At 43.4% G+C, this 26,747-nt stretch overlaps 1 protein-coding gene across 5 annotated transcripts in view; it reads right to left on the bottom strand.

Annotated features, from left to right (window-relative positions):
- The window catches only part of sema3c (sema domain, immunoglobulin domain (Ig), short basic domain, secreted, (semaphorin) 3C), a 280,857-nt gene that overhangs the window by 45,952 nt on the left and 208,158 nt on the right, over nucleotides 1–26,747 (bottom strand). For all 5 annotated transcript variants that reach the window (XM_080207415.1, XM_080207412.1, XM_080207414.1 and 2 more), the window contains 6 exons: nucleotides 15,510–15,670; nucleotides 14,833–14,895; nucleotides 13,110–13,229; nucleotides 10,806–10,896; nucleotides 10,589–10,708; nucleotides 6,348–6,490 (listed from right to left, as the gene is read on the bottom strand). In XM_080207415.1, the coding sequence (XP_080063541.1) occupies nucleotides 6,348–6,490; nucleotides 10,589–10,708; nucleotides 10,806–10,896; nucleotides 13,110–13,229; nucleotides 14,833–14,895; nucleotides 15,510–15,670 (698 nt within the window). The remainder of the gene's footprint in view (nucleotides 1–6,347; nucleotides 6,491–10,588; nucleotides 10,709–10,805; nucleotides 10,897–13,109; nucleotides 13,230–14,832; nucleotides 14,896–15,509; nucleotides 15,671–26,747) is intronic.

Genomic DNA, 26,747 nt, shown 5'->3' with positions numbered 1-26,747 from the left:
TCTAGAGGAATGCAGTATTCGGGTTGGATGTTGTAGGGCTGGGAGTTATAGGTAAGCCAAAAAAAGGTGAACAGTTTAAATTGAAGGCCTGGTTAGGAGGCAGGTGACAAAATAAGCCATCAAGAATGGGAGTGATGTGTGAGCAGGGCCTGACAGGGAATAAGATGCAGGCACAACTGTGGACACGATTTTTAGTGAGAGGAGTTCTGAGTTACGGAGAGGGCGATGATGAGGATACAGTGTCGGAAGCTCAACTTGGGATTGAATTTGATGCCAAAGCCATTAACAGTTTGATTTAATTGGAGATCGTGGCCAGAGAAAGACGCGAATCAGTGGAATGGGCGCTACAATGTCAACATTCTGAAATATACATTTTTATTCTTATGTTTTGATTTTATTGCAATTTAATTTCAACCTGCTTCTATGCAGAGTAACAAAGACCAGTTAAGCTTCTGGAATGTGACAAATTCCCCTATTTTTCAGTTCGCTGGTGGCCTTGCAAACTCATATTTTGTGGAGAAAGAAACCCTCTTATAATGGCTTTGAACAGTAATGAGAAATGTTGCAAGTGCATTCCTCATTTGAACTAAAAGAGGATCAGCCTGTGAGACTCCCTGGGGAGCTCTGGTCTTGTCTAAGGTTGCCCTTGCTGGAATTTTCTTACAAAATGAATCCCCGTATAAAAATGTGCCTTCTGCGGTTTTCCAACTCATTTTTTTTCTCTCTCGGTATTGTTATTTGAAGGTCAGATCACTCCTTTGGACAAGCAGAGAACCCATAATTTGCACACCACTGATAAATATGTTTTAATTCACTCTAACCCCACCCACAAAGGCACAGAGTTCAAACTGGAGCTAAAGTGTTTGCAATGTCTCAGCTCTGCTTATGCTGCAGGAGTGGTAAGCTGCTGCAGTTATTGGAAACATAAGCTGGGCTTGTATTGTGATTTCACAACAAACTTTGAAAACTGACCTCACTTACATTCTTTTGAAAACCTTCCTCTCCACTCGGTCATACATAAATGCTGCCATTTTCTCTTGTATAAATCCATTACGAACATACCTTCAAAACTCTCAAGTCACATATAAATTCTGGATCTTGGACTTGAGTCAGGTATATTTTTATGCAAAGAGTCTGACCTGGTATTTATAAAAGTATGTGACATTAGAAACTAAGAGCAGACCAAACAAGAATTGGCCCATCGAGACATTTTCTTGCATCAATTCCTTCTTGTTTAATCTTCCGGGAACTTTCCCTCATGACTGCTCAAAGATCCTCCAAAGCTATCATCGGAAGCTTTCTCCCTGACATGTCATGGAATACATAATCAGCTTAATCTAGACATCATCCAGGATAAAACAACCCTTTTCCACAAACATTCACTTCCTCCACCACCAATGGAATGGACTGCCTGTTGTGATAGTGGAGTTGGTTCAAGCAGTTAAAGTTCCTAAAGTGTCCAACTCCACTATCACAGCAGGCAGTCCATTCCACACCCCAACCACTCTCTGAGTAAAGAATCTACCTCGGATATCCCTCCTATATCTCCCACCATGAACTTTTTGGAGCATGCGAGAAAACCGGAGCGTCCAGAGGAAACCCACGTAGTCACGGGAGAGTGTGCAAACTCCACACAATTATCCAAGGCTGGAATTGAACCCAGATTCCTGGCACTGTGAGGCAGCAGTGCAAACCACTGTGCCACCATGCTGCCCACTTGCAGTGAAAGACTTCTCTCTCTCTCTGACTTATGTAAATCAGGGTTTTTTGAAAACATGGATCCCATCTTCTTTTGTCAAAAGTCTTCACTCTGTGAATAATATTTGATTGACCTTAACATAAGAGCAAAGTGTTGCAGATGCTGGAAATCAGATATTAAAACCAGAGAAAGGGAAATGCTCAACAGGTCTGGCAGCGTCTGTGAAGGAAGAAACAGGGTAAACAGAGGACTATTCTGATGAACAGTCATTGGCCTGAAACATTAACTACTTCTCTCTTCACAGATGATGCCAGTCCGGCAGAGTATTTCCAGTGTATTCTGCTTTTATTTGGTTAGCTTTATTGACAAAAGTTTCATGTGAACTGGAAAATTGCAGCCACTGACCAGTAATTACATCCAAACTCTAACCTCTTCCACTTGTACCGAGAGGTGAAAGGGTTCCTAGTGCTCATAAAGTGGAAAGTACTCAGTGGTGTGCTTGCTGCAACCTTGTTTTGAATCTGTATCATGGCTTCACATCCTTCCTTGTGCACTATTCTGTCTGCTTCCCTTGTTTCTCCTGTTATATGTTTACCCGTTCAAGGGAGGGTCTGCTGAGGGGCAGTGGAGGATCTTTAAGGAGATCTTTCTTGGTGCTCAGCGGAAATTTATTCCAATGGTCAAAAAGGACCGTAGGAGGAGAGGTAATAAGCCGTGGATAACGAAGGAGGTGAAGGAAAGTGTTAAATTAAAAGCGGAGGAATTTAGAGTAGCTAAGAGTAGTGGACGAGAAGAGTATTGGGAAAGGTTTAAATGTCAACAAAGATTGACAAAGAAGTTGATAAAGAAGGGTAGGAGAAACTATGAAGCTGGGCTAGCGCTTAATATAAAAAAGGATAGCAAGAGTTTTTATAAATATATAAAAAGAGGCTGGCTAGGGCGAACGTTGGTCCTTTAGAGGATGAGAAAGGGAACCTAGTGGTAGGGGATGGGGATATGGCTAAGGTATTGAATAACTTTTTTGTTTCTGTCTTCACGGAGGAGGACGTGAATAATTTGCCAGGTGTTAGTGATGGAAAGGTGGTAGGACTGGAGGGTCTTAATGACACGACTGTTACTAGAGAGGCGGTGCTCGACAGACTGGAGGGGCTGATTGTGGACAAGTCCCCAGGACCGGATGGAATGCATCCGAGGGTTCTGAAAGAAATGGCGGAGGTGATAGTGGATGCCTTGGTGGTTATTTTCCAGACGTCGCTGGATTCCGGGGAAGTGCCGGAAGATTGGAAAACGACTAATGTTACGCCGTTGTTTAAGAAGGGTGCCAGGGAAAAGGCGGGGAATTATAGTCTGGTTAGTTTAACGTCTGTGGTAGGTAAAATGTTAGAATCCGTCATTAAGGAGGAAATTGCAAGGCATCTTGAAGGCAATTGCTTGATAGAGCGGACGCAGCATGGTTTCATTAAAGGGAAGTCGTGTCTGACAAATTTACTGGAGTTCTATGAGGATGTGTCTAGGGCGGTGGATAGAGGAGAGCCGGTGGATGTGGTCTTTCTGGACTTTCAGAAGGCGTTTGACAAAGTACCTCACAAGAGGTTATTGCAGAAGGTCGAAGGACATGGAGTTGGGGGTAGGGTGTTAGCGTGGATAGAGGATTGGTTGTCAAATAGGAGGCAGAGAGTGGGGGTCAACGGGTGCTATTCGGATTGGCGGATGGTGACTAGTGGAGTGCCCCAGGGGTCGGTGCTGGGGCCTCAGCTTTTTACCATTTATATAGATGATCTGGAGGAGGGAACCGAGTGTAGGGTGTCGAAATTTGTTGATGACACCAAGATTGGGGGAAAGGCAAATTGTGCGGAGGGTGTGGAGAGTCTGCAGAAGGATCTAGATAGGCTGGGCGAATGGGCCAGGAAATGGCAAATGGAATTTAATGTTGGCAAGTGTGAGGTGGTCCACTTTGGTAGGAAGAATGGTAGGAAGGACTATTACTTACGTGGCGAAAAACTGCAGCAGGCGACGGTGCAGAGGGACTTCGGGGTCCTTGTGCATGAGTCGCAAAAACCCAGCTTGCAGGTGCAGCAGGTTGTCAGGAAGGCGAATGGGATGCTGGCCTTCATAGCGAGGGGGATTGAATATAAAAGTAGGGAGGTCTTGCTGCAGCTGTATAGGGCATTGGTGAGGCCGCAGCTGGAGTACTGTGTGCAGTTTTGGGCGCCGCACCTGCGCAAAGATATTTTGGCCTTGGAGGGAGTGCAGAGGAGGTTTACTAGGCTGATACCGGAGTTGAGGGGGTTGAGCTATGAGGAGAGGCTGAATAAACTAGGCTTGTACTCGTCGGAGTTTAGAAGAATGAGGGGAGATCTCATTGAGACGTATAAGATGATGAATGGGATGGATAGGATAGAGGTGGAGAGACTCTTCCCGCTCAAAAAAGACAGTAGGACTAGGGGGCACAGCCTCAAGATAAAGGGGGGGTCGGTTTAGAACGGAGTTGAGGAGGAACTTCTTCACTCAAAGGGTGGTGAATCTCTGGAATTCTCTGCCCGTTGAAGTGGTGGAGGCTGCCTCGCTAAATATTTTTAAGACGCGGGTTGATGGGTTTTTGATAAGAGAGGGGATTAAGGGTTATGGGGAGAGGGCGGGAAGGTGGAACTGAGCCACGACAGATCAGCCATGATCTTATTGAATGGCGGGGCAGGCTCGAAGGGCTAGATGGCCTACTCCTGCTCCTATTTCTTATGTTCTTATGTTCTTATGTTCTAATCGCTTCACTTGATAACCCTTCCACCTCTCGGTACAAGTGGAAGAAGTTAAAGCTTGGATTAATTATTGGTTGCTGGCTGCAATTTTCCACTCCTCGTAAAGCTGTTGGCAGCAAAGCAAACTAAATAAAAACAGAATACACTGGAAATACTCTGTTGGCCTGGCAGCAGCTGAGAAGAGAGAAACTGTGAAATTATTTACGAACAGCATGAGAGTTGGAGCTGAATCCTGTAGAACTCCATTAGTCACTGCTCCCGGATACAGCTTTGTGTCATTTAATATTGCATTGTGTTTCCTATTAGCTGGGCTGCTTTCAGTGGAGTCAATTAATTTCACAAACTCTAAATTTCTTGAAAAGTTTTACAGGCAGAACGTTATCACATGCTCTTTCAAATTTCCATAAATTAGGTCCACTGAGTGGCCCTCAATCACTAGCTTAGTGACTTTTAAAAAGTCCCTGGGGTTCAGTGATGTTTCTTATCCTTCATTCGAAATCCACACCTGACTTTGCGTTATGACCACAGTGCTTATTTATTTGCATTCTTAACAAATTTACTTACAATAAATGTTAAACTAACTGGTCCACAAATTAATAAGAAGAAACAAACTTAATCTTCCAATCATTAATGCTTTCCAATCAATGAGTCACATGATCTTTAAACCACAGGAAAGTTTCACACGCAAGGAGGCTATTTGGCCCATCGTGTCTGTGATGTTGTGAAGAACATTTAAAAGGGGGTGCTGAATGGAGTCAGATTAGGTTTGGAAACAGGAACACGCTCACAGAGGAGTGCAGCCAGCCAAAAGTAGAGTATTCAGATTATCAGCAAGGCAACACAATGAGTCCCACCTTCCCTGCCCTTTCCCCAGAGTCCTGCAAATTATACCTCTTCAGGTAATTATCCAATCCCCTTTTGAAAGCAATAACTGCTTCTACTGCCCTCTCAGACAGTGCACCCCAGCTCTTAACTACCCGCTGCATCAAAAAGTTTTCCTCATCTATTACCTTCACTCATTTTGCCAGTATTCTTAAACCAGTGTCCTCTGCTTCTTGGCCTTTTCCACCAGTAGGAACAGTTTGTCCCTATCATCTCTCTCTATCATCTCTGCCTGTCCCCCTCAATGTGAAAAGACATTTGCTGTCAAAAGAACTAAATTTGCCAAATGCAGTTATAATATGGATTCCAGCTATTTGGACTTAATTGAAGTGAATTTCCACCTCCATTCATCAGTATAAACATGGTGGGCAGGAGAGAAAGATCAGCCTGGAAGCCTTTCTACTGTCAAATGCTGCTTTATTTAATATAATGTGAGAATCGGTACAAGATTTACAGAACATCTCTTCTGATATGGGCAGGTGCATCACAATGAGATACAAGCAGCAAGAATATACCATATTTCTTGTCATTGGTAGCTTAGTGGGTGCTAGGAATCTGATGTGTGCCTTGTGTCTAAGTTTGCAATGGGTTGTAGAGATGGGTTTTAAAATTGAAGGGTCACTTTGCCTAGTGTGAGTTTGGAATCATAAAATGCTAAAAAAACAGTTCCAGCGTGTCAACAGCACCCCCAGCCAACGTACACAACGATTTGTCCCTCTGAAGACAATTGGCCTGACCTACCTGCAACATTGTCTGCAGCCCTTCAGATTATTTAAATAATTCTAACCCCTAGGTAATCAGCAGGGTCAAAGGCCGAGTCACAGAAATTGCACCCCCACTACCATCATTCGAACTGTGAATCAGGTAGTCTCTGATTGTAAAATCAAATCTGCTTCCCAATTTCAATCTTTTAAAACAAAACAGGTTTAGTTTATACAATGATCTTCGTGACTTGTCACATATTACCGAATGGTCTCTTGAGTGTTAAAGTGGTCAAGAGCTTTACTTACAGGGCATATTCTGGCAATCCTGGAGTGAATTTGTTTGGTGTTGCCGTTGTCATCTGTCACTTTCTCGCGAAGGAAAAAGTACAATTTTGCATCATTTGGGTCTGTGCCATCAGGAATGATCTGGGCGTCCACAAACACGGGCTCTAACAACAGAGAGGGCAAAATCCAGCAGTGAACAGGAGATTAGCGTCTTTGAGCTAACATTAAAGAGAGTTCAAACTCAAATCAAATGCTTTCACGCTGGAGCAAGTTTGTAGTAGAGCTCCCCTGGGGTCAGTATTGGGAACCTTGCTTTTCCTGATATATATTAATGATCTAGATCTTGGTGTGTAGGGGACAATTTGAAAGTTTGCAGATGACACTAAACTTGGAAGTATTGTGAACTATGACGAGGACAGTGTAAAACTTCAAAAGGACATAGAGTTGTTGGTGGACTGGGCAGGTAGGTAGCAGTGAAGTTCAGTAGGGAGAGGTGTGAGGTGATGCATTTTGGTAGGAAGAATACGGAGAGACAATCTAAAATAATGCGTAAAATTCTTAAAGGGATGCAGGAGCAGAAGGATCTGTGCGTATATTTGCATACGTCATTGAAGGTGGCAGGTTAGGTGGGGAGAACAGTTAATAAAGCAGATAGTAATTCAGGCTTTATTAAGAGGGGCGTTGAGTATAAGAGCAAGGAGGTTATGTTGAATTCATACCAGGCACTAGTTAGACCTCAGCTGGCATATTATGTGGAGTTCAGGGTGCCACACTATGGGAATGATACGTACAAATTGGACAGAGTGCATAAGAGGTTTACAAGTATGGTTCCAGGAATGAGAAACTTCAGATTGGAGAAGTGAGGACCGTTCTCCTTGGCCGAAAAGAAGGATAAGAGGAGATTTGAAAGAGATGTTCAAAATCACGAAGAGTAGATTAGAATGGAAAGAGTAGATTGGAGAAACTGTTCTCATTCCTAAAAGGAGCACAAATGAAAGGGCACAGAAGGTGATTTCCACAAGAAGCAAATGTGATGTGAAGAAAATATTTTTTACGGGTCTGGAATGTGCTGCCTGGAAGTGTGGTGGAGGCAGGTTCAATTGAAGCACTCAAGAGGGCATTAGATGGTTACTCAAATAGAAACAATATGTAGGAGGTGAGGGGAATAGGCAGGAAAATGATACTAAGTCACGATGATTATTTGGAGGGCCAGTGCAGACATAATGGGCCAAAGGGCCTCTTTCTGAATTTGACAAATGTTGTCATCCAATAGATAGTTCAGAACTTTAGAACACATTGGAATATGACCATCACTACAGGAACGAGGTTAATAAATCAGGAAGTGTGTGGATTTAAGGGGAATCTAAAGTGGTAAATAGAAGGATATGCAGCTCGGGTGGGAAAGGGGTAAGGTGGGAGAAGGTTCACATGGAGAATCGACACTGGTGTAGACCATGCGGGTTGAAATATTGTTTCTGTGTTGACAATTCTATGCAGTATTATTGAGTATAATTCGATATAATGGACTATTAAATTTATCTGGAAACCTATGAGAGAAAAAAATAGGAGGCAGAGAGTGGGGGTCAATGGGTGCTATTCGGATTGGCGGTTGGTGACTAGTGGGGTGCCCCAGGGGTCGGTGCTGGGGCCTCAGCTATTTACCATTTATATAGATGATCTGGAGGAGGGAACCGAGTGTAGGGTGTCGAAATTTGCTGATGACACCAAGATTGGGGGAAAGGCAAATTGTGCGGAGGGTGTGGAGAGTCTGCAGAAGGATCTAGATAGGCTGGGCGAATGGGCCAGGAAATGGCAAATGGAATTTAATGTTGGCAAGTGTGAGGTGGTCCACTTTGGTAGGAAGAATGGTAGGAAGGACTATTACTTACGGGGCGAAAAACTGCAGCAGGCGACGGTGCAGAGGGACCTCGGGGTCCTTGTGCATGAGTCGCAAAAACCCAGCCTGCAGGTGCAGCAGGTGGTCAGGAAGGCGAATGGGATGCTGGCCTTCATAGCGAGGGGGATTGAATATAAAAGTAGGGAGGTCTTGCTGCAGCTGTATAGGGCATTGGTGAGGCCGCAGCTGGAATACTGTGTGCAGTTTTGGGCGCCGCACCTGCGCAAGGATATTTTAGCCTTGGAGGGAGTGCAGAGGAGGTTTACTAGGCTGATACCGGAGTTGAGGGGGTTGAGCTATGAGGAGAGGCTGAATAAACTAGGCTTGTACTCGTTAGAGTTTAGAAGAATGAGGGGAGATCTCATTGAGACGTATAAGATGATGAATGGGATGGATAGGATAGAGGTGGAAAGACTCTTCCCGCTCAAAAAAGACAGTAGGACTAGGGGGCACAGCCTCAAGATAAAGGGGGGGCGGTTCAGAACGGAGTTGAGGAGGAACTTCTTCACTCAAAGGGTGGTGAATCTCTGGAATTCTCTGCCCGTTGAAGTGGTGGAGGCTGCCTCGCTAAATATTTTTAAGAAGCGGGTTGATGGGTTTTTGATAAGAGAGGGGATTAAGGGTTATGGGGAGAGGGCGGGAAAGTGGAACTGAGCCACGACAGATCAGCCATGATCTTATTGAATGGCGGGGCAGGCTCGAAGGGCCAGATGGCCTACTCCTGCTCCTATTTCTTATGTTTAAAAACAGAATTTGCTTACATTAAATACTCCCCTCCTGGAACAGGGCTTAATTCCATAATCTTCTGATTCAAGGATGAAAAACACTCTCTAATAAGCCTAGCTAAAATATTATACAGAATGATGGTCCATATAACCTAAAGATTTGAAATGACTAGTTTCAATAACCGCATAAGAAGTAACATCCTTCTCAGCTGCCTTTTATTTACTACTAATTCTTAATAATCCTTATGCAAATTTCAGGTCAGTTTCACATATCCAAAATGACTAAATTATAAACACACTAAACTAAATATATCATTAGAACTACAACTATCCCTGCTTTACATCTACACTTCAGCAGTGAGATACCTGATGGGATTTTCTTGTTTACAGATCTGTATCACATGATTCAGAAAGTGAGAATTTAAACAAGACATGGCATCAAGTTTCGTCAAGTGGAAAAAAGACTTGCAAATATTTTATCTTTAATTATTGGTTGCACTGGTGTCATTAGCTGCGACAAACCTAGTTCAGTGTAACTAAAATTATCACGATCTAATTATGTAGATAGGTGTTATGAAAGGTAGATTTACTTTCTTGTCTGGGGGAGAGTTGAGAACTCTAAGTCCCAGCAGACCTCGGAGCTTCTATGTATCCACAGACCGGGAGCAGGATGCACATGCAGTTTGGCATTTTGATTTCTTTGGACTGAGGATCCCGACCCAGCCTGCCTGCTCATGAAGAAAAATGGTGTGAAAACCCAGATCATGTGACCATGAGTGGAGCACCATTTCGAAATGCATCTAAAAGGGAATAGGGCGAGATCTGAAAATGGGGAGGGGGCAGGGGAACGCCTAAATGGAAGTCCTAAATAGACGACTGAGATAAGGCTCATGGGTTAAAAAAAAGAAGAGCAGAGAAACAGGCTTGAAACAGGAAAGAGGATGTGGGTAGCAGGCTTTAAGTGAAAAAGGGCTCAGGAGTAGCCCTGAGGATCCAGGAAGGCAACCAAAGATTGGTGGGTCTGTGCTGTTACCCAGTGGAGTGAAGGTACCCCTTTGGAGCAGTACTGTTCTGCCCAGCACAGCTGAATAGCTGGAGTTGTGCATGCGAATTGGCGGTTGAGTGAGTACTCAGGAATCCAGGGGATCAGAATCTCAGGAAACAGGAGTGAAATCCTGTGAGGTGGGCTGAAGGGCTCCAAGTTGGAGTGACGTTTGGAGAGAATTCCCAAGTTAGATCTTCAAAGTTGAATTTGGAATCCCTCCTGATAGTGACAGAGTTTCAGTGATGTTGATTGACTCAGTGCTTACAAATACTAGGGTGTGTTGTTGAGAAATTCAGGGACTCTGACTTGGCATTTATCATGCATTGTGATATGTTCGACTACTTGCTTGTTGATTCACATATACAAGGTTAACATGAGGTATAGGATAGATATTATAAATCTTTAACTTTCTGACCTTGTATAATAAAGTTTGTTTTTGTTTGTTTAAATCTGCTGATGTTACTCAATGAGCAAATGTCCTGAATCTCAAACATTGTTAACTTTAAACAAAATGTTATTTATTCCTAAGTGGATCTTACCAACAACTTGTGGCTTCGGCCAAAGATCATAACGTGAGTCAAAGAAAGGCACATACCACTTAACCACTTGGAGTTATGCTGGTCCGTTCTTATACTATTTCTTTTTGTTACACTGCGGAATATTGCTGCATCAGTACCCATGAAGTCTATGTACATTCCTGAAAATAGTTCTTCATCTAGATAGAAAATGACATGACAATATTTAAAACATATTTCAGTATTGTCACACTTTAAAAAGATGATCAGTCCTTTCTGCTTGTCTATTCTACTCACTGATCATAAAGGATACGGTGTTAACCTGAGGGTTAAATGAGCAGCGGCCCTTTCCAGATTCATTCTTTGATTCAATCATAAATGTCTGATCCTGCAAAATAAGAAGTTACAGTGGGGTGAGGTCACTTATTAAAGTGTAAGACAGGTACAACATGCAGTTAGCTCAAGTGAGTTGCAGGTAGGACACACCTAGGCCTTGAGGCCTGCTTTTGGGGATGCCTTGATGGGCAGAGCAGCAGGTGATGGTGGAACAGCAATGCGTAGTGGTGGGGGAATAGGCAGTGATCTGATCGAGGGGTAATGTGGAATCCCTTGGCTCCAAGGGAATGATTTTTAAAAGTGCAAATAAAGTCCCATGTCTGCATTGGAGAATAAACAGTGAGTCAGATCCTGCTCCACCACCATCCCCCTGCCGTCATCACAAACCAATTTCAAAACAAAGTGAGTCAGATCCTGCACCTATGCCACTCATCGCAAACTAATTCCCCCATGGGAAGCTGAAAAGGGTGGTTGACCCATCACTGGCCTCGAAAAGTAACTTAATGCCTGCATTGGGCAACCTCAGCAAAATGGTCTGAACAAATATCTGGTCAGACCTCCTCTGGAGCCGGAGATTGTTTTCTAAATTTGGTCCAGTTTGGGATGCTTCAGGGTCAATTTCTATCCATGCACAAAATTAGGCTCATCATTTAAATGTCAAATATCTCACTGATTCCAATATATATGAAAATGCTTGCTGCTTCAATGAAATGTACCTATATAAGGGCTTTGGGTAAAGGTTCTCAGCCTGATAAATCCATTCTTATTTAGTAAGGAGAAGCTAATTAGAACTCAAAATGCACACATAGATGTATTCAGTATTCTAAAGTACTAATTATTATTAATGTGCTGGATAGATGTTGTCAACATTAAGAAAGACAACAATTCTATTGTTTCTCTTTATTTCCTTTTTTTCCGGTGCTCCAGCAATTTGTGCCAATTCCCTCTTTTACTTGGTGCTCATGCACCATACTGTGCCAAAACATTTCCTGGAATTCAGATTCTCAGGCTTGAGGCAGTCAATAGTAATATAATCTTAAAGATTGTAAAAGTCATAAAGCGTTCTGTGTTCTACCTTTAGCCTCCTCGGTTGGAGGTAAGCTTCATTATTCACGCTACTACTGCTGCATACCCTACCCCTATAATGTAATTTGACCCCATGTTGACCAACACTCGAATTTCTTACCATTATCTGTGATGTGTTTTATTTTTTAAGCAACCCATTCGGTCCAGTAGTCAACCTTAAGAGAATATAAATGTCATGTTTATCTTTCACAGTGCATGGATTCTGTCCTCTTCCTAACTTAAAACTGGGAAGGCATTGAAAAAAAAAACCATGGAGAATTTTGACTAACTTACTATTTCCTGTGTCAGTCAGAAGAGCAGTGTGAAGGAATATGAAATAAACCGAGGATAAGAAACGGAAAACAAAACTTCAACTGAATCATAGGCCAGCCACGCATTGATGAACTACAGGCCCTCGTGCAAAATCAGCATCATTGCATGGTTCAAATGGGCCACATTTTGGATTCAAATGGGGAAAAAAAATCCTCCATGGTATTAAGGACAGTTCTGATGAAATACTAGCATTCATCATTATGAATGAAAACACTGATTAAACAAGTTGTAATTTTGCACAATTGACATTTCCAAGAATGAAGGTTTTAAACTTAAATGTACATTTCTCGGCAGCTAATGAAGTCTACTTAGGTAAATGTTATCTAAAAGTAAGGTGCAGTTAGTTATGCAACTTTATATGTGGTCCCCTGAAACGATCTTTCCCTGTCATACCCTAAGAATGCTTTAACGCATTGGGCAAAATTTTCCCGTCCCACCTGCCATGGGAATTGCAGTGGGCGGGGGTGCGCACCATGCAAAGATCAGTTGACCTCGAGGGGCGGGATTTTCTGGTCTTGGGGGCGACACGATTGATATATCCCACCCATGTGTCTATGAACAACTTTTCCCTACCTAACAACAGCAACTCATTTCAAAAAGTAATTAATTACACAAGTACTTTGGAATGTTTCTGAGCAATATGATATTATGATATCCTTTTACAGTGGAAGAACCTGAAATAAATGGGAACTGGAATGCAGGGCAATAATTACAAGGATTTGAATGTAATACGCACACGGCAGCATTAAAGTGGATATTACAGCATTGCAGTGACAAAGAATCATTCATCCCCGTGGTCAGTTCCAGAGTCACATGCACGACACAAATCTGCAGGTGTTACAGAATGACCATTTGACTGACACTAACCTCTGACCTGCGGCCTCTGTTGATGTATGTGCAGATGGGGCTGAATGCACCACTCCCACAAACAAATAGATGGGTTCGGTTATAAACTTGTATGACACGAACAAAATTACCACAACCATTCTGTCAAAAACAAGAGAAAATTATGAGGTGGGCAATAATCGAGGAATCGCTATAAAATAACCTATACCATCGATAAGGTATAAAAAAGTGAAGGGCAGAATTTAATCTAGCCCACCATGGCATGAAACATGGATTCACTGAATTGTAGGAAAGGTTGCACAACAGCTTCCCAACTGTGAGAAAGCCTCTCGTGATGATTAAATCAGAGGTGGGGAAGAGGCCTAGGCAGGAAACCTCTCCACTTGCAGCGGGATATCAATTAGCTTCATTCATGAGCCAATTGTCATCAATTACCCCTCAGCCCACCAGAATTTAGTGGTAGCTCAGGGATTAAATGGAAGTGACAGGGCTTTTCTGTCCCTCCCAAAGTCTGCCAGCAAACCCTTTCAGGCTTTCCAGTGGTTTACTGTAGGGAGGGGCCCTTGAGAGGTACTCAGTGCCTGATTGAGGGACCTGGCTTTGCCAACTGGGGGGAACTACAGAGCCAGCCCACTGTTCTAGCCTCTGTTCCTGCACTGGTCTCCCATAGCCCTCTGCCCACATTCTCCATCCCCTTCATTCACACTAATGTGAGGATCCATTGATGATTGCTGGAGAAGTTCCCACTGAATTACCGGTAGCAGCCTTTGCTACCAGTGGCAATGTTGGCAACAGAAAACTGCCAGTCCCTGATTGGCCTCTGATGGGCCAGTAGCTCGTAGCAAGTGAAATTTCTGACTCCTGGGAGAGGCTTGATACTAGCTAGTTACCTGTCTGACAGGAGCATTATAAAATAATATCTGACATTGAACAACACAGGGAGACATTAGGACAGGCGACCAAAAGATTAGTCAATGAGGTCAGTATTTAAGACATGTCTTAAAGGATGCAAGGTGGAGAGGCGGAAAGGTGCAGGGAGGGAATTCCAGAGTTTGGGGCCAGGTGCCTGAAAGCATAGTCACCAATGATGCAGTGATAATAATTGTGAATGCTCAAAAGCCAGAATTAGGAAAGCACAGCTATCTTAAAGGGTTGTAACACTGGAGGAGATTACAGAGATAGGGAGGGGCAAAACCATAGGGGGATTTGAAAACAAGGATGAGAATTTTTAAATTGAAGATCTTACTTGACCAAAAGCCAATGCAGGTCAGTGAGCACAGGCTTGGTATGAATACAGGCTTGGAAAATTGAGACTAATTTTGTTAGATCAGACCAGGGGATCATTTGCTGGTGGTGTTTCAAATTATGAACAGATGGGAGACAGATGGTGAGGGATTGATTGTTGCTTGTAGTTGAAGAGTTTTGAACAAGGAGACTTAGATATAAGATCAAATAGAAGAGATTTAAGAAAGACTTTGGAAACGTGTTTACACTGAGATTGTAGCAGAAACCATGCCAACATTTAATTATTTGGGAAGTAGCTAAAGAAAAGTGGAATAATGGGATATGGAATAGTGTAGGCTCCTGGGATTACAATACATGCTCACATGAGGATAAACACCGACATGGACAGCTTAGGCCAAGTGGCCCATTTCCATGTCACAATTCTCTGAAATTGCACCTCTGTCAAAAATATATCCATCATCACAAGGAGAATCTAAACATTTACATTACATTTACTTACATTTGGATCCTTGCCAGCCATTTTGCATTCATCCACTTTATTGCTCGATGCTGGCCAGTGAACCTAATGCAAGATATCACAGTATATCAACAGACCATTAAAGCAATTGAGGGCACAGTAAATGGGAAATACAACCATCGCAGATGGGATGATACAATCTGTTTATTGTTAGCCATTTCAGTTTGGCATTCTTATTACAACAGAAAGGTTGTTTGGTTAGGGAAGAGGGTAAAGGTCAAGAAATATCAGGAGAAGAGCTTTCCACTACCTCCATAAAAGGGAAAACAACAGCAACTTGTCTAAGCCACTTAAATCAGGCATCGTTTGATACTTAAAGAAATTGATTGTTTTATTATCAGTTTATTTGGAAGGTAATGCAATATTGCATCATTCTTGGATGCGTTGACATGATTATGGTCAGGAATTTCCTATTAAAAGCAGCTCCTGGATTTCCTGGAGCTACTTAAAACCAGGAGGAAACATGATAGGGAACTCGCTGTCACATCCCAGGAGGCCAGTGCTGTTAGATACGTCCAGTAATGCTCATTGATCACTGGGTGGTCTGTTCAATGTCGCATTGAGAGAGTGTTACAGCAAGGGGAAGACGGAAATCTAAGAAGAGCAGCATTAACCAGAAGCCATTTCCATGTCCAAAGAATCACAGAGAGGAAACTTACAGTAAGAGGATTCTGGCTGATGCTGTTTACATTGAGTGACAGAATGTGATCTTTGCAGCCCACGTATAAACGGTCTTGATCTTCATCCATAAGAAGGATTCTGTAGTCCAGAGGTTTCAATGATAGGCTAAAAACCTGAGATGTATGGGTGGCCTTCAAATCTGTAATGAAAATATATTTAGAATAATGATTAGTTCAACATATTTGCTCTGCCGAATCCTTTGAAATAAAATAAAGTATGATGAAGTGAGATCATGAAAGGTAAGAGGCATTTAGCTGGTAGGGGTTACACATGAGCTCCCAATTTTATCTCTCCATACGTACATTCCAACAGCTTGCCCAACATCAAGCACTGGATAATTGCAATTTTTTTCAGATTGCCGTTCACAAAATGGATTCTTAAATCCCATCATACTCCATGTGTCTCCTGCTCCAACTTAATTAACTGTCCTATTTATCAGAGGGCATCCTGATCCACATCCTTGATATTCTTTTTGAGCTGGTTCTTACTGCCCACTCAGCCGCCGGAATTCTAATCCCGAAATCAGAGTGGGTGAGGGGTGGACAGTGGAAATGTCCATTGTCCTCAGGTGGGATTTTCCGGTCTGGCTTGAGTAAGGCCATAAAATCCCGATAAGTGTGTCACCAAGATTGCACTTTTCCCATCTTGAGAATTACCTGCTTCAAGAACTACCACTTTTAATCCAATGATGAAACTCCAGTCCAGATCTTCATCATCTGAAGAATTGACTTTTCATAACCTCCACGATTCACTCAAAATCTGCAAAGGCGTATATACCCATCACCCTCTTTCCTGAAGAACTCCATGAAATCTTCGTACATCCATTAAATAATTCCAAGTTCATTTCCCATTTCTTCAAATATATTCACAAACTCATTGTACCATCTGAGTGATCTTCTCCAGTCATGCGTATCTCAATTTCCCTCACTGTTCAGAGCACCTCTCACTCTGCCACCAGCAACTGATTATTTCACTAAACTCCTGCCACAGCTCATGTGTTGCTGAAATTCTCATCCCTGCCTTTGTTACCTTGAGACTGGACTACTCCAATACATTCCTGGCTGGGCACACACCTTCCATCCTCCATGACCTCATTCAAAACTCTGTTGCTTCTATCCTAACTTGCACTGAGTCTTGTTCGCCCATCTCCTGTTCTCACTGATCTGCATAGGATCCTGTTTAAATGACACCTGTATTTTAAAATTCTCATCCCTATTTTGTAGTCCTTCCATGGCCTAGCTTTCTCTTCTTTATCCCTGTCATCTCCACCAGCCCTATAAACCTCCGAGATAATTGCTCTCCTGCAATTTGCTCCACTGTTGGTAGCTGTGCTTTCAGCTGGTGAGGTTCTATGCTCTAAAGTTCCATCGCTGAAACCTCATCACCTCTCTCCTCCTCTATGATACCGCTTAAAATCTACCTCTTTGAACACACTTTTGAACATCTTCCATGATGTCTCCTGATAAATCACCTGGGTGTTGAATTTTATTAGGTAACATTTCTGCAAAGCATCTTAGGGCATCAATGGCACCATATAAATGCGAGATGTTGTTGCTATTACCCGTGTTGAGAATAAAGTATGAGCTGCCGCCTATAACCAAAACATCATGGGCCGGATTCTCCAACCTTGCCTGCAGCTGGGATTCTCCGGTGTCGCTGCAATGAAGGGAGATTTAGCTGAGCGCCACTCTCCTCTCGCTGGCAGTGGTAATGGGGTGTGAATGGCTGGAGAATTCTGACCCACTTTTTAAAAAAAACTTCTTCAAATTCTCCCCTCTGCGGTGAGCCCTTTGGGATCCACTGGGTGCCAAGGTCCAAAGTGTCCCTGAAACAAAACCAAGTGAAACTACCTGCTCTAAAAGTTCTGGCTTTGCTTTGCTTCCAGTGTGAGATTGGACCGTTATTTGGAATTCAAGTTACATTTTGCACTAAACCTGAAAGATTGATGTGAAGTGCAACAGTTCACACCGACACCACAATTATAGTGCAACTGCATCCTTGGATATTCGGTCATGTTGTCAATGGAGATGGCTGAAAGGGGTTGGCTGATTTGATTGGCATGAGGGAGATTGTCAGTATATGCATTCATTAACTTAAAATACTTCAGCAGTCCTAATAGTTCCAATTATGTGTGCTCATTCCTGTCCCTCCCATTGTCAGGCCCGGAGATTTCTACAAGCTTGTTTCCCTCACTGATGTAATCAACATTCACCGAGTCACAAACATTCGGACAGATTAACAATGGTGCTTCAAAGTGGGAATGTTTAGCATAATTCCTTATACAAGTAATTGATTTTGAAAGGAAACATGATAGGGGGAGAGGTACAAGAAGAACATTGACTTATTATTTTTTTCGGAGGCTGTTCTGAAACCTAACAGAAATGTATTCACATGCTCAGTGAGTAAGGTCAATGCATTTACAATGTCTTTTCATAAGACTCGCTAGACCTACATAAATCTTTGGCAGTATATAAATATAGTCTTGTGGTCCCCATTCAGAACATTCTTCCTGTCTGCTGAGTGAAACACAACAAAAATGCTGTTTGTCAATCAATAAGAAGTCCCCATCTTTACGGAATGTGTTTTCAACACAACGCCAGTGATGTTGGAGCAAATCCATGTCCAAAAACGGTCCGGACCTGCTTCTACTGCCTGAAATGCTGCAGTTCATTTGATTTCTGAAGCTGTGAAGTTGCAATCTGTTCAAATTTCAACATCTAAATAAATAAGTCTGGATTTCAAACAGGCACTGAGAATATAACATTAAGTCGGATTTATGTGGTGTGTCGAGGATTTCACCATGTTTCTCTCGCTTTGCTAAGTGTGAAATCCGCTGGGATGCTGAGCCTATCCATCACTTACAACTGGCTTGTCACACCGAGTATGATCTCTCAAGTTCCTGCCGGTACAGTGGCAAACTGGATCAAAATATCCCCAGAGCGGGTAGCATAACAATTTGTGGTTGCTTCAACATATTCCAGCTTCCCTTCAACAAACTATTGAAGAAAGAAAGGTTCCTGAGCCACAGGATGTCTTTACAGTTGAAGAAAGATAGTTGGTGGGCTGAATGGCAAAAAAAGGACAGTCACAAATAGGTGCTTGTAACATGGCGTTGTAACAGAGGCCCTCTCACAATAACACTTCAGTCACTATTTTCAACTGGGGGGTCAATCAAGTGATTGGGAGCCAACCTGAGCAGTAAACCCTTCTGACTTTTCTCAGATGAGGCCAGGAGATTTTAATTCTCATTCTTCATAGGTGTGCCCTCAGTTGATTTCCTATCCAAAGTCATGGGGAAGAGGGAACTGATGGATTGGGAGGAGCTCAATATTGAATGACAGGAGGTCATAGCTGGGAACTAAAGAAACAGTTCCCAACACTTTGATAAATTATAGGAAGGCAGTTTTTGGAGAGGGAGGGCAGGGGAGGCCTAAACCTTTCTTGTAGGGTCTGGAACACACACCTTTCATGTCTCCCTGTGGCTTAAAGCTTTCAAGTGAGCTGCCATTGAAGTCCCTCAAGTGATTTTAACAACCTTTGTATGCGATGCAGATCGGCACTACTTTCTTTTATTCATTTATGGGGCATGGGCGTCGCTGGCTGGCCAGAATTTGTTGCCCATTCCTAGTTGCCCTTGAAGGGCAACTGAGAGTCAACCACTCTCAAACAAGAGTCACATGTAGACCAGACTGGGTAAGGATGGCAGAATTCCTTCCCTAAAGAGCACTAGTGAACCAGATGGTTTTTCCAACAATCAGCAATCGTTTCATGATCATCAATAGATTCTTAATTCCAGATTTTTTATATTGAATTCAAATTCTACCATCTGCTGTGGCGGGATTTGAGCCTGGGTCCCCAGAACATTAGCTCAGTTTCTGGATTAATAGTCTTGCAATAATGCCACTAGGCCAACTGTTACTTTCTCATGAAATCTTTAATTTGGCCTTGTCATTTTCTCTTATTTCCTGTAAATTCTTATATCTTAGATCAGCAGACAGGTTTAAAATGTTTTGATTTCCTACAGCTGTGGCACTCTGCTCGCCCTGTTGGGCATTCTCCTTGCTTGTGTAGTGATTTTTAGCCACGCCAAAAGCATTTCGAATGGCAGCTGACGCACCTTTTCCCAATTTTGCGGGGTTTTGCGTTACTGTGCTTTCTCTTTCCGGTCCAGCATATTGAATGGCCTCACTCATTCTTTTCCAAAGCCATTTACTTACTCCATGACCATCTTGTTTAGCTCCCCAAGCACAGTCTGGCACGTTATCTGTACTGCCTTTATGAGAGTTAAATCATTCCCCAATTAGAAGAGATATGTTAGGATTACATAGTAATCTTTTACAGGATTACATAGTAATTTTTAGTAAGGCGTTTGATAAGGTTCACCATGGTAGGCTTCTGCAGAAAATGCAGATGTATGGGATTGGGGGTAATCTAGGTACTTGGATCAGGAATTGGCTAGCAGATAGGAGACAGAGGGTGGTGGTTGATGGTGAATATTCGTCATGGAGTTCGGTTACGAGTGGTGTGCCTCAGGGATCTGTTTTGGGGCCACTGCTGTTTGTAATTTTTATTAATGATCTGGATGAGGGTATAGTTGGGTGGATTAGTAAGTTTGCTGATGACACCAAAGTCGGAGGTGTGGTAGATTGTGAGGAAGGGTGTCGAAGTTTGCAGGGTGACTTAGACAGGTTGCAGAGCTGGGCCGTGAGGTGGCGGATGGAGTTTAATGCAGAGAAGTGTGAGGTAATTCATTTCGGTAGGAGTAACAGATGTGTTGAGCATAGGGCTAACGGGAGGACTTTGAATAGTGTGGAGGAGCAGAGGGATCTAGGTGTATGTGTACATAGATCCCTGAAAGTTGGGAATCAAGTAGATAAGGTTGTTAAGAAGGCATACGGTGTCTTGGCGTTTATTGGTAGGGGGATTGAATTTAGGAGTCGCAGCGTCATGTTGCAACTGTACACAACTCTGGTGCGGCCGCACTTGGAGTACTGTGTGCAGTTCTGGTCCCCACATTACAGGAAGGACGTGGAGGCTTTGGAGAGGGTGCAGAGGAGGTTTACCAGGATGTTGCCTGGTATGGAGGGGAGGTCCTATGAGGAGAGACTGAGGGATTTGGGGTTGTTTTCGCTGGAAAGAAGGAGGCTAAGAGGGGATCTTATTGAAACATATAAGATGATTAGAGGTTTAGATAGGGTGGATAGTGATAGCCTTTTTCCTCGGATGGAGAAAGCTAGCACGAGGGGGCATGGCTTTAAATTAAGGGGGGGTAGTTATAGGACGGATGTCAGGGGTAGGTTCTTTACCCAGAGGGTGGTGAGGGATTGGAATGCCCTGCCTGCTGCGGTTGTAAATGCGCCTAGTTTGGGGGCGTTTAAGAGATCTGTGGATAGGTTTATGGGCGAAAAGGGATTGGTTTAGATTAGTGGGTCAGTGTTTTTTTTTAAAAACTGGTCGGCGCAACATCGTGGGCCGAAGGGCCTGTTCTGCGCTGTAATGTTCTATGTTCTATGTACATCCGATCCCACCTACCACAAGGTTACATGTTAATTCATCTCTGAGGATCCCATATTCCCGGATTTTCTGCTCACCTGTATTTATAAATGAGTCCATGCATTCACCAAGACTTCATTTACTCTTTCTAAATTTTAATGCTCGAATTGTTTTTAACATTGAAGTATGCACTGAATGCTTGGAGGACTTAATCTTATGAGCTTGAAGCCTCATCAGCTCCCTGGTGGCGATTCTCCCATCCCGCTGTGCTAATTTTTTAGTGCAGTGGGCCAGGAGAATCACAGGGCGGGCGACAAGTGGGATTTGCGCATGTGTTCCCGCCCTGAAAGTGTCTTCCATTGCCAAATTTCCAGCAGTGTCTACTCTGCGACGGAAATTGGCAGGGAGGTGCGGAAATGATTTGGATGCCAATTTAAATATCTTTTAAATACAATTAATGGGCCCGGAAGTAGAATCTGCCCCCACCCACCGTCCCCTCACCTTTGCCAGAATGGTTCACTCCAATGGGGTTTACAGTAGTTCCCCACTAATGGGGAACAAGCGGCCCAACCCATCTGGAGTGAAGGGGGATCAATCTGGGCCCCCCCGACGCTTGGGCGGTGGGGGGGATGTGGTGTCCGCTGGGCATTGGCACCCTGGCATAGCTAACATGTGCCCCCAGCACTACCCAAAGGCCAAAGTGCCAATGCCCAGGGGGCATCTTGGCACTACCCATTGGCCATATGAGGGTGCCAAGGGGATGGGGAATGGGGGAGGTCTTTACCTAATAGGGGGCAATCACTGCCAGTCTGCATAGGGATTAGTAGGAGAAAGAGGGAGGCTGGTGATTTGGTGGTGTCATCTGGGAGGGGGGGTGGGCGAGTGGTCAGCCTGCTGGCGAGGTTGGCAGTACACAGGGGGTGGGCTGGGACTGAAAGGGTTTGGTTACTGTGTTGGTGGGGGGGAATCGGTGGGTAGGGACTGGAGATCAGGATTAGTTTGGTGGGGGGGTGGTCAAGGGCGAGCCTGAGAATGGTTGGGGCCAGTGATCGGGCTGTGGGGGATGGAGGGCTGGTGATGTAGGGGTCGCGGGACTGGTCAGCAATCAAACTGGCCAGCAATCTAGAGGCCGACAGTGAGGGGCCATTGCGCGTGTGCTGATCTCGGTGCTGACAGATTGGCGCATGCACAGTCACCCACTCAAAGCACTGATTTCAGCATCTTTCAGCAGTAAAAGGCACTACTCCCTAGTTTTTAATGATATTCATGGTGTGGCCTCCACAGTGTGCAGAGTGTGGGAGATTCTTCTCTGAATTCCCACTGAAAAAAACAACGTAAATTACTCCAGTTTTCAAGCGAATTTGACACTTAGAATATTTTTGGGAGAATTCTGGCCCTTGTCTTGCTGTTATATTGTCTGCAATAGCCCCTACTACGTACAGCAAAGCAGTGACCTGACCTTTTTGTTTCTTCTTATGCAAACTTGAAGCTGTTCTGCACCTGAAGGTTCTTTCCTCCAATTGACCCAGTGGTGAGCCAGTTATGAGCCTCAGTATTTTGGAAAAATTTTGGAAGTTACTATAGACTCCACATCTGTTGTCAGCTTAGGACTGGTTTCTGTTCAGTAGTTTGACTTGCATCCATAATGTACCCACCATGCTCCATTCACAGACTGACAGCGTAAATAAACAAGAAGATTTGTTTGTGAAACAAAAACCCCAAGGTCCCCAAACTCCATCTCCAAAGATGTTTTCTTCTTATCCTTGTCCTCTGAAGTTGTTGGTCTTTGTATGGAGTCTCTCTGGATCTTTAAGCTGGGTTGACTTCCCCCATGTTTCATCTAATGTTCAGGATCTAGAATCATAGAAGCCTACAGTGCAAAAGGAAGCTTGGTCCATCAAACTTGTACCGATCACAATCCTACCCAGGCCCTGTCCCAATAACCCCATGCTTTAACCCCAGCTAGTCCCCCTGACACTAAGGGGCAATTTAGCACGGCCAATCCATCTAATACGCACATCTTTGGACTGTGAGAGGAAATTTGAGCATCCAGAGGAAGCCCATGCAGACATGGGGAACATGTGCAAACTCCACACGGACAGTGACCCGAGCCGGAATCTAACCTGGGTCCTGGTGATGTGAGGCAGCAGTGCTAACCATTGTGCCACAATGCTAGATGGGTTTACTTTAATGTTTGCCTATTTCCCTAAGGATGCTACCATAGGCTACTATTCATAAAAGCCGTTCTTGGTAATTGATAGATCTATATATAGTTCAGTAGTCTACATGAGATTCCACTTCCACTTGCCACCTGATCTCAGTTACTTGATCACATGACACAGCAAAATAGCTACATCAGTATCAGGGGCTCCTGATTAGAACCATAGAAACCCTACAGTGCAGAAAGAGGCCATTTGGCCCATCCAGTCTGCACCAACCACACTCCCATCAAGGCCCTATCCCTATATCCCTACATATTTACCCACTGATCCCTTTAACCTACAATGCTCAGGGCACGAAGCAGCAATTTCAGCATTGCCAATCAACCTAACCCACACATCTTTGTCTGATTATGCTGCTACAATCACCATTTTGTTTTAGTTCTACGAGCTAGTATTAATTTGACAAGTCATTAGTAACAAGGACAGATTCCCAAGTGGATTTCAGAAACTTTCTATTTATTTTGAGCACTGTTTGGGAGGTTTACATTCCTACTGTATGTGTTGCATCTGTTAAATGCTGAAAGCAATGTACGAGGTTTGCAGACAGCAGTATGTTGCAATGATATGACCACAGTGATACTAACCATCTTTACTCTAACACCGCACTTTGCTAAAGGAAGCAAACCACAAAAGTCCATTGTCCCAGGTAACCTGCAGGAGCCCAGCTCAGGCTGAAGCCCTTTTGTAATCACAATTCAATCCTAAATATGTGAATTGAGGAAGGCTTTATCCATGGGGGAAATTCCACTGATGGTTGGATGAATTGCACAGCTCGCTTGGTTTGGGAGAATGAAAGGTTTAATCCAATTGAACGTCCAAACAGAAATGCCAGACATCTTTGGAGGTGGAGTTTGGGGTTCCTCAGGCTTCTGTTTCACAAACCAATCTTCTTGTTTATTTACGCTGTCAGTCTGTGATGACTGTCCTACTGATTTGCTTCCAGTGGCGGGTCAAGTGCCTGTCTTCTTCCAATAAAGAGTGAGTTGTTGTGCGGAGATGTTGCATGTGGTTCCCATTTTGGTGACAGTAATATTTATGTTAAATCAAAGCATGGACAGCTCAGCCACTGTGACAAGTGGCTGCAGCTTTAAACTGCTCTGACAGCAGTTGGAATCGATTGACCTTTTTTTTCCAAGAAGTTCAATCCTTGGTAATTAGCTGAAATCGCAATCTTACAAACCTAACATCCAGAGTATAACAACTGCCGAGACAACAAACGCAGGTTATTTTTGGTTAATCGAGTTTATATAATTAGAGGAATCTTTCCAACCGCACTGAACTTCCTCATCCAGATGTAAATTTGTTTTTTGCTCTTTTCAAATCCACAAGATATGCCAATTAATTAAAAGCACCTTTTAGCTTAGCATTATTTCAATGCCAGTTTCTTCCAAAGTCTTGTTACAATGATAAACGCAAAATACTGTGGATGCTCTATCGCAGGGTCATCTAGACACAAAATGTTGGCTCTATTTTCTCTCCAAAGATGCTGTCAGACATGGTCAATCAATCTAACCCACACATTTTTGGACTGTGGGAGGAAACCGGAGCACCCAGAGGAAACAAACGCACGCACGGGGAGAAAGTGCAAAATCCACACAGACAGTGACCTGAGATGGGAATTGAACTGGGACCCTGGCACGATGAGGCAACAGTGCTAACCACTGTGCCACCATGCAGCCCCATGATGATACCATTGAGATCCGACCCATTACAAACAATGACGAGACAGAATAGAGGAATGAGATAAAGAATCTCGTGAAATGGTACAACAACAATAATCTCTCCTTCAATGTCAGTAAAACGAAAGAGATAGTCATCAGCTTCAGAAAGCATAGTGGAGCACATGTCCCTGTCTACAACAATGGTGCTGAAGTGGAATTGGTTGAGAGCTTCACATTTCTAGGTGTCCAGATCATCAACAACCTGTTGTGATCCCTCCACACTGATGCTATAGTAAAGAAAGCACATCAATGCCTCTACTTTCTCAGGAAGCTAAGGAAATTTGGCATGTCCACTACAACTCTCACCAACTTTTACAGATGCACCATAGAAAGCATCCTTTTCAGATGTATCACAGCTTGGTATGGCTCCTGTTCTGACCAAAACCACAAGAAACTACAAAAGATGTTGAACATAGCCCAGTCCATCACGCAAACCTGCCTCCCATCCTTTAAATCCATCTGTGTTTTCTGTTGTCTTGAAAAAGCAGCCAGCACAATCAAGGACCCCATGCACCCCAGACATGCTCTCTTCCACTTCTATCGGGAAAAAGATACAAAAGTATGAGATCACATATCAACCGATTCAAGAACAGCTTCTTCCCTGCTGCCATCAAACTTTTGAATGGACCTACCATATATTAAGTTGATCTTTCTCTACACCTTAGCTTGTGACTGTGACATTATACTCTGCACCCTCTCCTTTCCTTCTCCCCTATGCACTCTATGAATGGCATGTATTGTCTGTATAGCGCGCAAGAAACAATATTTTTCATGGTATCTCAATACTTGTGACAAAAATAAAGCAAGTCAAAACGCAACTGTATTTCAAAGAGTGCTTCATTTTGGGGTGTCCTGTAGTGGTGAAAAGTGTTATAGAAATCCGCGTCTTTTTTATAGTTTGTTGCTCTCTGTATCCTTCAGTCATGACATCCAATCAGTCCCTCTCACACATGACATAACTATGTGTATGCTGTTACCTTCAGTGCTTATCCTCACAAAAGAGTCACCTGTGAACTGAGAAGGCCACTTAAACCACTAGTTAGCACAGTTTGCCAACACGAGAAGAATAATGATAAACTATGGGTGTGTGTTTACAGTTCTTCAGTAAATCAAACTCTGGCGCAGCCTGTGGAGCAGGTGTGAATGACGTGTGCTGAAAAGAGGCTGGAGAGAAAAAAAATCATTTTGGAAAAATAGGCTAAAGGTTGGGTGGAGTTGTTGAATTTTTCTTCCATGAAGTACTCCAGATTTCAGCCTGAAAGCTACATATCTTACCAGTTTTGTTGAAAGATGATTCCCAGTCACTGTTCATTGCCAAACAGCTGCCTCAGTCATGTCTGCCAAGGGTTTCTGACTGGTTTCTTCAGAATAACTTAGCTTCGGCCAAACTGAGAACAACTATTTGCAAACAGCTTTCAGACGTATATATTTTAATGAACAACATGCTCAGCTAGAGACTGCTCTGCGACATTCATCACATTTTCAGCATACATTACTTGGTTTCACTTCCCTCAAGAAAATCCCAATTGCAATGGACCTGATAACCTAAAAAATGTATTTATTAGTGTCACAGGCGGGCTAATATTAACACTGCAATGAAGTTACTGTGAAAATCCCCTAGTCACCACACTCCGGCACCTGTTCGGGTACACTGAGGGAGAATTTAACATGGTCAATCCACCTAACCAGTATGGCTTTTAGATTGTGGGAGGAAACCGGAGCACCTGGAGGAAACCCACACAGACACAGGGAGAATGTGCAGACTCCACACATTTAGTGA

This window comes from Carcharhinus amblyrhynchos, chromosome 19 (assembly GCF_965287045.1).
Source record: "Carcharhinus amblyrhynchos chromosome 19, sCarAmb.v2.hapA, whole genome shotgun sequence".
Taxonomy (NCBI): Eukaryota; Metazoa; Chordata; class Chondrichthyes; order Carcharhiniformes; family Carcharhinidae; genus Carcharhinus; species Carcharhinus amblyrhynchos.
Note: the sequence above shows the minus strand (reverse complement) of the source record. Positions and strands in the feature narration are given on the sequence as shown.